Source organism: Podarcis filfolensis (genome assembly GCF_964270895.1).
Source record: "Podarcis filfolensis genome assembly, chromosome: 6".
Taxonomy (NCBI): domain Eukaryota; kingdom Metazoa; phylum Chordata; class Lepidosauria; order Squamata; family Lacertidae; genus Podarcis; species Podarcis filfolensis.
In genome coordinates, this window is record NC_139609.1 from 67,841,432 (window position 1) to 67,853,309 (window position 11,878).

Consider the following 11,878-nt stretch of genomic DNA (forward strand, 5'->3'; position numbering starts at 1 on the left):
AGGTAGGGGCACGAAGTCTGAGAAAGTAAAGTTATTTGCGTGGAAGACACACCTTGACACACATACCCTATTTAGGCATGATGCATTTTTTACAGCCTCTTCATATGAAAGCATGAGAAAAGGGATTAAAGTTTTTTAATCATGAAAACTGATATTCTTTCCCAGAGACAGTGTTTCTCATCTACCCCATCTCAGCACTAAAAGGTGGAGTATGTGGCAGTGAGGGAGGAGGAGGAAACTCAGGGAACTGTGCAAGGGACAGTATTCCATCTCCTCCCCATCATAGCACTGCAATGGAGAATGTTTACTTGCAAATGCACCTCTCTGAGCTTAAGTTTTGATTATATGATGCAATCGCCTAATCTCTAAAATTGTGTTAGGAAAATGATGCAAATTACAAGGGGTTTTCATTTAAACCTGCCCTACACTCACTTTGAACTGTGATAAATGCTTTGTTTCAGCTGCCCTGAATATTGAATGAATGATGTATGTTTATTGTGCAAAGAGGCATTTTTTTAAAAAAATCTGCTTCAGTGTTTCTTTGGAGTGTTAAAATCTTAGACTGTGCCACCTGTACATAAATTTTGGAATTCTATTTTGTGATATACAGGCAACCCCTGATTTCCGCAGGGGCTATGTTCTGGGTCATCACGTGCGATGGCAAAGCATGCATAAGCCCGCCTGGGTTGCCATGATGCGTGCATGGTCACACATCAATCGGATGCACGTAAATGAGTTGCTGCCTGTGTATCTATGTGTGTGTGCTTGTATATACATGTACACACACATATACACACACTTTAATGTAGAAGATTCCCAGCAAAACTGATTACACTAAAATAATTTTAATTCCAGTTAACAATTTAATCCCAGTTGCTGTGCTCATGCCCTGCTTGCAGGCTTCTGTAGGCATCTGACTGGCCACTGGGGGAACTGAATTCTGGACTAGGTGAGCCATTGGTCTGATCCAGGTTTGTCTTGTGTTCCCATGTTCTAACACCCCCATCGTGACCCAAAATAATTTATTACCTCTGTTTCCCATACATTCAAATGGCCTAATATTGTTTTCCCCTCTACCAGTGTTTTGGCAGTTTGCTCACTAGGAGGATTACTTTGGGGGAAGAAAACCCCAAATATCGACATATAGGCAATATAGTTCCTGCTGGAAGGTAGCAGTAACTGCCTTCTGTCAAAGACAAAATGTAATAAATTGTATGGCTGATAATTTGCTAGCGTAGGCCTTTGCCAAAATACGTTCTGAACCAATATTTAAACCTACTGTATAATCTGTTTACAAGAGTTATGCTTAGGTTTCTTTTCAGAGTTGGAAAAATTTGGATTAAAGTCAAAACACAGTTTCAGTCCAATTTTCTTCACATCCCAGTTCTAATAAAGACACTATCCAGTCTTCTCCATAGGCATGTGCTCAACTTTTCCTCAAACACACCTTGCAAAATGACTATTTAAAAAATACAAACTTACCCATTTTTAATTCAACGTGGGGATGCAATGGGAAAGTAGATGAAATGCTTGATGCATTTTTGTTGCCTGTGAATAAAATTGTATTTCTGAAAAATGTTATATATCCAAAGAATTGCTTACTTTGGTGGAAGTATAACAGTAGCTATGGGTGTGTACAGTTATCGTTAGTAATTTATTCAAAGGTATGTTCGCAACTGGCTGTACTTATACTGATTAAAGACCTGTTCATTTTAGCTTTGACCCAGAATAGGAGTGCTTCTCTAAGAATACACTGACGCATTTTGTTGCATGTCCCACTTTTACTACTAATTACCTAAAAATATTATATTAAATGTAACAGGTTTAGTAATGTGTACTAAAAGTTTAGCAACATTGGTAAAGAGCAGCGTCCACAAAGAAAAGCCAAACTCACGCTGCACTTTTACAGTTAAACATGCCTAATTGTTTTTAGTACTGCTTCTGTCTTCACTGTCACACCTTAAATTTAGAGGAGAAATCCAGCACACTAGAGATACTTCTCTAATTAAACAGTGAGGGATTGAAACCTGGGCATGCAAACCATGAGTTCGTCCTTGGAACTGTGCATCCTTCAGACCAATGCTCAACTTGCTGAAGGTGTCTTCAAACTTACAAAGCTGCCAAGAAAGGAGCAGATACATAAAATATTATTTGCACTCATCTGTAGTCCAGCAAATGAGGCCAAAGGTACACAACTTTAGCTTCCAGAAATAGTTTAAACACCATTCATGACCATTAGTCATAGCAGGACTAAATATGTTATTTATTACTCTCTCATTGGTGCCTTCATTCAAAACATGTGCAAAATACAGCAAAATACACAAATTAGGCAGCAAAAGAGAAAATTGCTGTAAAGAACTTAAGAAATCTGCAGAAGTAAAATAAGATGTTTTTAAAAACAGACAAGTGCTATATTGCATCACTGACACAGCCTTAGAGGCATTGCATATAACAAGTAAATAGTACATTAATTGCAACAAGTCTACTTAAGAGATGGAAAGGAACACTGAAACACACACAGAGCTAGAGACCGGGATATTGCATGACAGCAAAGCTTCTATGTTTCTGAGCAAGGTCTTTTGGAGAATCCACTGATACTGCTTCCTTTCCTTTTCTGGGAAATGTGAGAATCTTTGGGTGGGTTGGCTGCACTTTGGTGGTTCTCTTCATCGGTGGTTTCCAAAGTCTGGAATAACATCAGAGAAAACCAAGTGAGAGAGAAAAATATTGGTTTCTGTGTTCACACTTTGCTCAAAGGACCAATGCTTTCATTCACATCTTGCAACTATGCAGACTCCCCAAGTTAAGACTTCAAAAGTCATGGGGCACATTTTGTTTTTTAAAGACACAAATCAGCTAATTCCTCACCCTCTTACCACCCCACCCAGAATTCCCATAGATCCTCATTATACAGCTCACCACATTTAGTGGCCTGACAGCCAAACTTGAGGTGCTACAGAAGAGAAAATGTGCTTTTTCCTCCATCACTGGACTGTTCTTACATGTTCTGGGAACTAGAAAAACTTTTTCAGAAATTTGTGCAATACAATATGCATGGCTCTGCAAGATTTGTATAGGCTGTTAACAGATCACATCCATTGCACAGATATACCCAGTACTTTTTTTCTGGGGGCACTCAAGGGTATGCAGTACCGGCATCTTTTTGCCTAGAAGAAAAGCACTGGATATACCAGTTCTTTTACAAGCAAATTCTGGGCAACATGGAGATGCTACCTCCAAACAGAAATCAGTTCTTTCTACAAGCAGGCCAAATTTATCCAAAGCTGAAATTCTGCTGACAGCCTAAGAAGAATCAGCTTCTTCACATTAGTTTAGAAACAAGAAAGTGTAACTATGAAAGAAGCTGTATGATTTAAGGTTCAGATGCCCCCAAGTGTTTCAGCTGTGTAATTTCACCCCAATTTACCTGGAAATTTCAATAAAAGTAGAAGGCTTTTGTGAATTACTAAAGACCACTCTGTGCTTTATTGGGGCACACAAAACTGTGACACAGGATAATTTAAACAGACCTGATTGCTACACCTACTTTCTGCTTGAACTCATTGCTGGTGCTGGGTTGGGTGCTCTAGCATAGATGACTCCAGTAGTAAGTGCTCCTTCAAAGTTTCTTTCTTGCTATTCTATTCACTCCCCAGCTTTCAGTCACAGTAGAATACAGCCCTTTATAGTATGCATTAAATCCTTGCTCCCCTGAATGGTGGCATTTGCACTCCCAAACATGATTTGCTTGGGAGTTGCCCTGACTCCTTAGCTCCTAAATATAACTAAGACCCAAGTCTCATGTGCCCACCAGTCTTCTGATTTGTCCATTCTATGTTAATAATGAGCAACTACAACAAACAGAAAGTTAGGGATCCACTTTTTGAACAGAGAAGTAAAAAGTTACAGAAGAAAGGCAAGGAAATCAGGGTTCTAAACCAGATTGAATAGGGAGCCAGCCAAATGCCTGAACAATTAAAAGTCCAGGAAGCCTACAAGAGAACAGCTGTCTCCCACTACAGACATTTGCCCTAAACACTTGGAATATAGAAACAACCATGCAACAATGGGGGCAGTCTAAAGGCACAGCCCCTTTTCTAATGGCCGTGCCCCTACATGCAAGTAAAGACTGAATAGGGTCAAAGTGATGGAGGTGGCAGAATGGACTGTACCACTTCAGACTGCAAGTGGAGGAAATTATTATTACTTATTAAATTTCTATTCTGCCCTTCATCCAAGGATAACAGGGCAGTTTACAACATAAAAACACAAAAATATATACCATGATAACAAACAAAAACAGTAACACCTGCAGCCTAGGGCTTTTGGAATGGTATTCTATGCTCACTGAAGAAATGGAACAGCAATGCTTTCAGATAGAAGTTACAGTAGGAGGTGAAAATATCCTATCAAGCATTAAGATCATAGCCAAAGACTACATCCCCATCATTTTGAAGTTATCAAGTTCTATATGGAAAAACTTCAGAAATGCACTGTGAGAGGAATCAGGCATACAGTGGTACCTCAGGTTACATACGCTTCAGGTTACACACTCTGCTAACCCAGAAATAGTGCTTCAGGTTAAGAACTTTGCTTCAGGATAAATCTTGCTCCGGCAGCGCGGCGGCAGCAGGAGGCCCCATTAGCTAAAGTGGTGCTTCAGTTTAAGAACAGATTCAGGTTAAGAATGGACCTCCAGAACAAATTAAGTACTTAACCCGAGGTAGCACTGTATATGCAGAATGTCAAAAGACGATCTCTCAGCCTGCCCTTAATCATGCTTTGCCATCTCCTCTCCACTCCTCAAATGACCCAGTTTGCTTGTCTGGAATGCTATAACCAATTCTGTGACTGGGAAGAGGCCAGAATAACTACAGTCGTACTTTGGTTTTCGAACAGCTTAGTTCTTGAACGTTTTGGCTCCCAAACACTGCCAACATGGAAGTGACTGTTCTGGTTTGCGAACTATTTTGAGAACGTTCAACAGAGCTTCCTGCAGCCAATCAGAAGCTGCGCTTTGGTTTCTGAATGTTTTGGAAGTCATACGCTTCATATGTAGACCAGATGTAACTGGGAGAATTTCTAGAAATTATTTCCCAGATCAGTGAACAAGGCTGAATCCACATCCTAAATTTCCCTGGAATCAATGCGTGTTTGGCCTGGGATACTGGAATGATTTTACCAAAAGATCTGCGTCTCTGCTGATGAATTCCTCCCTTCATACAAATACACAGAGGATGTGTGCTGTCTGCAGATTTAGAACCATACTGCAAGCCAAATAAAATTCCATATAAAATGTTTGCAATAGGGTAACTTCCAAATATTCTTACCCAAGGCAAATTCTACAAGATCAGACACAAATAAAATACAATAAACTCTGAACAATCCCTGCATTTTTCTATGACATTTTAGAGTTATGACAATGTGGCCAAGAAAGCAAAACAAAAACTCCCATTGCCAGAAAAGGTAGTCTACAAGGGAGAAGTTAATCCAGACACTTGTGTTTCATGGCACATTCATAGTATTTCCATCCCACAAACTCAATTATAGGAAGATGGGCAATTATAGGTGACGCAGATTTGAAGTATTCCGTTGGGCACAGCAAGACTGCACATGTGAAGATTAACCTACACCCCATTCCTCTCTAACAAAAGTGATATACTTTCCTTACCATTGTTGTCTGGCTTGCATACTTCTCTGTCCATTGTCTGGCATTTTTGAGGAATGTTTGCTTGTTGTATTTATACTCAGAGGACTAGACATAATTAAAAAAAAGAAAAAGGAAAAAGTAAGAGACAAGGATAATTATGGCCTCTCAACCATAAGACCATAGTTACGTTTGATGACAGATTTACTAGACCGCATGGAAGACTACTTAACCACACTAGGTATTTAGGAAGACTGCAATCGCCATATTTTGTATCCTGTATGCAACACATATATACCCATCCATCCATTTTTAAGCATGATGTTTCAAGGTAGAAAGCGTTGACCTCACTGTCAACAGAACAAATTCTATTTGAGCATCTCCCACCTCTCCCCACCCCCACTTCTAGGTCAACATGGCCTTTTCTCAGTTGTATTACTGGAAAATTTGTACCCCAAAAAAATGAACTGCAAGAGGTACATCTATTGCACTCTGTGGTTTCTTCACATCCCTTCACAGACAAGAGTTATAGCATAGTTATAGCTTCCAAAAATACAACACACATTCCACCAAAATAAAGGAGGAAACTTACTATGTCAGCCATGAGGGGGTCATCAGGGTTGGGTTCATTCATAAGTATCTGTATTGAAGTCAGCAAAGTAGCAATATTCAAAGACGGTCTCCATGCACCCTGCACAGAACGAAAAATTACTTGAGTGAGTGGGGGTATTATGATACAAAGAGAAGTGTGTCTTGTTGGGAGTTACTTTGCAGGTCCAAGGTATAATTCCCCCCAAGATTTTCTGGGCAACATTGCAGAAATTTAGAAGCAACCTGCATATCAATTAGGTAATACATACAAGTGTGACATGCAACAAAATGTTGCCATGTATTCTCTTCCAATAACAGGAGTGCTTCTGTTTCCTCCAGATAGTGGTGAGCGGCTTAAGTAGTCCAATTCACATTCCTTCCCTAAATTCTCTTTTCTAAATCTCACTCTGCATTCCGTGGCTTGAGGAGACCACCCTTCATCCTCTATATTTATTGAGTTGATTTTGGAAGGGTGTGCTGTCCTCTTTTGTTTAACTCTTTGTGTACTTCTGAAAAATCTTAGAATAAGCCCCAGCAAACTATCCCCCCCCCTCCAAACCCTGTTTGGCAACAATCACAGTGACACTCACAAACTTCAGTATTATCAATATGCATAGCCAGATCAACATGCTGCAAAAATATGTGGTACTCAAAACCCCAAAAGCATCAATGCCACCTGTGCCACACACAACCAAAGGCAATTAAGAAAAGATGAGATTTACAAGGAGCTTAGACCAGTTGACTGTAACTGTTTCTGTCCAGGTCTCCTCAATAGGTAAATACAAGCAAGTGGCCTCTTTCAACCAATACACATAGCAGGATCTGCACTTGCAGATAGGAACAGCTGTGCCAGGAGGCCTACTGCTGCTCTCATCAATCCCTGTAAGAGAGGCAACTGTAACCTTACCTTAGGTGGCAATCTGAGAACATCAAGGCAAATTCTTCCAGCTGAGTCAATGTTGGGATGGTAGATGGGAGTCAGAAAGCGTATCTTTGGGGGTTCAAATGGATACCTAATTAAAAAACAGTTGGTTCTCTTATTTTGAAAGAGAATTTTCACAAGTTAACACCCACAAATCCCTCGTTCTTATCCATTTCTGAACATGCACGAGCATAATAATAATCATCATCATCATCATCATCATTTATTATTTATACCCAGCCCATCTGGCTGGGTTTCCCCAGCCACTCTGGGCGGCTTCCAACAAAATATTAAAATACAATAGTCTATTAAACATTAAAAGCTTCTCTAAACAGGGCTGCCTTCAGATGTCTTCTTAAAGTCTGGTAGTTCTTTTTCTCTTTGACATCTGGTGGGAGGGCGTTCCACAGGGTGGGTGCCACTACCAAGAAGGCCCTCTGCCTGGTTCCCTGTAACTTGGCTTCTCGCAGTGAGGGAACCACCAGAAGGCCCTCGGCACTGGACCTCAGTGTCCGGGCAGAACGATGAGAGTAATATCCAATTGTGGTATCCTATATAAGCAAAAAGGGTTTACACTTCCTTACCTCTGCAGTCCTCTACATGTCACCAAAAGCTATTGTTTGGAGGCTTAGGAGAAATCCTGTTGCACCCATTGGCATAACATTGATCTCACTCACTAGCAGGCACATCCAACTTCCAAGTGCCTGCGATCTACTCCCTCTTGGACATGCCTGATCTAGAGGAATCAGCTTGATCTTAAAGCAGTTTAACAGCTCTCTAGTTCCTAATCCTGTAAAAGGAACTACAGTCTCATGAGCTGTATTTAACAAATCTACCATTCCATATCTGCTTAATACATTGAAGCACAAAAGATTTTCAAAAATCCACTTAACTTTCAGGCACAACTACTTCCAAGTTAAAAATTCCTTTCTCGTATGGTGTATCTGCAGAACCCAACATTTCTAAAGAGAAAAAGACATATTAAGATACATCAATACTGCCCTCTTTAGGTAACTGCTTCAGTCACTGCAAAAACAAAGTTTGATCACATAAGCCACAATATATTCATAATATCTTCAAAATACATCCATCCAAGGAACTAGGCAGAAAAAGAACAAAAGTTACAAGGAATGTAATAATTATTTATTTTTCAGACTTATTGTTCAGTGCCAGAATTCTAAAAAGTCTTGGATGAGGATATATTTTTATCTTCCAGGAAAGGATCTTTATACTGGCTAACAAAATAAATTTCTGTCCAAAAAGAATTAGAAAATTATGAGCATCTTCTAATCTTTGCTACACCAAACATTTGTTTTAGAAAAAGGAGCTACTTCTCTATTTCCTGCTATGCAGATGACCTAGTATCTTTACCTTTTATGGATTATACAGTGGACGCTCGGGTTGCGAACGTGATCCATGTGGGATGCACGTTCGCAACCTACGTCTGCGCATGCGCAAAGCGCGATTTAGTGCTTCTGCGCATGCGTGACCGCCGAAACCCGGAAGTAACCTGTTCCGGTACTTCCGGGTTTCGGCAGTCCGCAACCCGAAAAGACGCAACCTGAAGCGACTGTAACCTGAGGTATGACAACACCTTCCATTTCATTATTAATCACAACTAAGTTCAGCTTCTTAAGCAACATTTCCTCAAATTCCAGTGAATCATTGGCAAAAAACTAAATGAAATAATTGCATTAAAACAATCTAGAAAAGGGCTGAGGAATCCATAGCTCTCCAGAAGTTGGACTGCAGCTCCCCAGAATCCTTCACTGCATGCTTTTTGGCACCGCACAAGTTTACTCTGAAACAAATCCAAATTTTTTTATGGAACTTGCTTCTAAATACAGTGTACAGTATATTTGCATGTATACAGAAAAAGCAAGACAAAGTTCTCTGGAACTTTTAATTAATGCTTATGTATATAAGTTATAGTTTCTAACCTCTAACTATTTGTATATTGTTTTGTTTATTGTTGCTGGGTTACTGAGGTATGGAGGGCAGAAAAGATCGAATCCAGACAGATACATACGGGCTTGAAGATCATCTATACGGCTTCCATTCTGCCAGCAAGTAATTCCTGGTGGCGGCTGTGTAGTCAGCAAATGCAGCTCCCTCTTAAGTCGTGAAGCCCTTTGCATTGTTCTGCAATAGTGTAGGGGAAATTTGCTTCATTTAACTTTTCTAATTTCAGCAACTATAAATCCTTTCTGATAATGAATTGCATGTCAGTGCAGTAGTAGCAGAATTTTCAGGTAGCTGTGTAAGTTTTTTTAAAAAAGATTGTAGCCTGTTTAGACAACTTAGCTCGGAAATGCTGATCCAGACCCAGTCTCACTCTTAGAGATCACTATCAAAACAATTTCTCCATGTCAGAAGCACTCATGTTTTACATCAATCAATATTAAATAGGACTGAGATACTAGGTAACGTTTTTGCAACTTGTATATGATCTTGTAGAGATCATTAAACACTAGGCTGAGATCTATTAGTGGGCAAGGCAGCACAATATTTCAGGAGTACAGTGGTACCTCTGGTTACGAACTTAACTCGTTCCAGAGGTCCATTCTTAACCTGAAACTGTTCTTAACCTGAGGTACCACTTTAGCTAATGGGGGCCTCCCGCTGCCGCCGCGGCACCAGCATGCGATTTCTGTTCTCATCCTGAGGTAAAGTTCTTAACCCAAGGTACTACTTCCGGGTTAGCGGAGTCTGTATCCTGGAGTGTTTGTAACTGAGGTGTTTGTAACCCAAGGTACTACTGTAGTTGGAGAGAGCATGCCTTTTCAATCAACTTATGCTATGTGGAAAAGGGTGGGCATCAGATTTATAGACTTTACTGGCTTCTGTGGAGGTGTATTTTGCAGAAGTTAGGCTCCCTCCCACCCTGGTAGGAAAGTAGCATTATTACTGGTGGGTATCACTGAGCAGGATTCAACTAATGAGTCCCATCAGCAGACACCCATGCAAGAACTTCCATATGCACAATGGGGATTCCCCACTTCCGCCAGCCAATGCAGCCAATGGGCGGGGTGGGGAGAGAATATAAAATATAGAATAAAACCAGCCATTTTTAAACACATCACAATTACTAAAATTATATGCCTGGGTACGCTTGCATGAACAAAAAAGGTTTTAGTGAGCACTGGGGGGAGAAAAATACAGCGAAGGAACCTGCCTAATATTAATGTGCAGGGAGTTCTGAAGCGAGGGTGCTGTTGGCTTCTAAATGTGGGGCAAACGTGATACAGCACTTGTAAAAGTGTGAGTTCTGCAGATCTAAGCAGTGAAGGGCGTACATATTGGGGCGAGGCAATCCTTCAAGTAGGTGGAAGTAGACCTTCAGCTCCAGGAGGCAGCCAGGCCCCTTCCTACTGTTTTTAAGGAAGGCTAGAGAGGGGCGTTAGGTTAAAAATGGGAGCCAGTTGGGGAGCTGCAGTTTTGATTTCATTGCCTCTTCTCCCTGGCTTTTGACACTATATATATATATATATAGAGAGAGAGAGAGAGAGAGAGAGAGAGACTGTGTACAGTGTGTGTGTGTGTGTGTGTGTGTGTGTGTGTATATATATATATATATATATATAGTGTGTGTGTGTGTGTGTGTGTGTGTGTACACACACAAACATGCAAAGTCTCCCTGGCTTTGACACTATATATAGATATAGTGTATGTGTGTATATATATATAGTGTATAGTGTATAGTGTCTGAGTATGTGTATGTGTGTGTATGTGTGTACACACACACACATACATATATACACACACACACTTTTAATTGTTGTAACCCGCCCTGGGGACCTGAGGGTGCCAGTTAGGATAGCAAAATAAAGGTAACAGCAATTATAACACCCATAATTCGAGCCTCAGTACATGCAGAGGGAGGGCTATTCCTCCTCCCCTCTCCCCGTGCGAAACTGAAGGGGCGCCCAGTGTGAACCGGCTCGCCCCGCCCCGCCCCGCCTCGGCGGGCTTCCTTCGCCAAGGCGGCCTGCGAGACCCCCGCACGAAACCCACCCGGTGCTTACGAACCCCTCTCGGTTTCTGAGGAAGAGGAAGCGGGACCTTCCGCTGCCTTTCCCGCCCTTTCAGAATGGATCGGCAGCTGCAGCAAAGCTGGAAGCAAGGCGAGGTTCGGGAGGGCTTTAGAAAAACCCGCTGCCGCAGGTTAGAAGCACGAAGGCCCGACATGCTTTGCACGGGCCGCGGCGTGAATGGGCGTTCGAAGTGTCCGTCAAAATGCGACCTACTACGGATTGGCCAGCGAGGGCGGAGGGCAGAGCGGCTCCAAGCGGGGAAACGGCACAATCAGGTTTTTCCGACACTTCGGGCACGAAGTCGAACTGCTCTCTCCGTTCCAGGCTGCTGAGGTTTCGTTAGCGGCAATCACAGCTGCTTTGAGCGCCTGCGGAATATATTCTTATTTTTGTTAGGGAGGGGCAGCCAGCGTTGTTCAGCTTTTTTAAGGAAATCAGGTGTAAAAATACCCCGTAAATAGGACATTGCGGGGGGCAGGCTTCTGCTGGGGTGGGGGGACAGAACCTTAGATAACTGAGTACTTTCAGTGCTTGTCAATCATTTTTGTGGACCTGGGGGGGGGCTGCCCCCCCAGGCTACACCCATGAAGCCTACCCAGATGTTTTGCAAGTTTGTACGGGTTTTAATTTGTTTCTAGTATATTCTATTGTGGTTTTAACTTTATGTATGTTTTAAATTATGGA

At 41.5% G+C, this 11,878-nt stretch overlaps 1 protein-coding gene across 3 annotated transcripts; it reads right to left on the minus strand.

Annotated features, from left to right (window-relative positions):
* Positions 1-2,242: 2,242 nt before the first annotated feature.
* UBE2T (ubiquitin conjugating enzyme E2 T) lies at positions 2,243-11,363 on the minus strand. 3 transcript variants are annotated; one of them, XM_083617629.1, is made up of 7 exons: positions 11,190-11,363; positions 9,190-9,302; positions 8,053-8,122; positions 7,146-7,251; positions 6,240-6,338; positions 5,672-5,755; positions 2,243-2,686 (listed from the first exon to the last, which is right to left on the minus strand). In XM_083617629.1, the coding sequence occupies exons 2-7, from the start codon at positions 9,296-9,298 to the stop codon at positions 2,558-2,560; spliced, it is 597 nt and encodes a 198-aa protein (XP_083473755.1). In that variant the 5' UTR covers positions 9,299-9,302; positions 11,190-11,363; the 3' UTR covers positions 2,243-2,557. The 3 variants fall into 3 exon arrangements, with proteins under 3 accessions (XP_083473755.1, XP_083473754.1, XP_083473756.1); XM_083617628.1 differs by having other exon boundaries at positions 11,175-11,362; XM_083617630.1 differs by lacking the exon at positions 11,190-11,363 and having other exon boundaries at positions 9,101-9,226.
* Between the last annotated feature and the right edge of the window lie 515 nt (positions 11,364-11,878).

Bases quoted from the DNA above. Each gene is read 5' to 3' on its own strand.
- UBE2T (XM_083617629.1), bottom strand. From the start codon at position 9,298: ATGCAAAGGGCTTCACGACTTAAGAGGGAGCTGCATTTGCTGACTACA. The intron at 6,339-7,145 runs GTAAGGTTACAG...CGTTCTGTGCAG, and splicing joins TTCTCAGATTGCCACCTAAG to GGTGCATGGAGACCGTCTTT. The intron at 2,687-5,671 runs GTAAGGAAAGTA...ATGTTATTCCAG, and splicing joins ATGCAAGCCAGACAACAATG to ACTTTGGAAACCACCGATGA.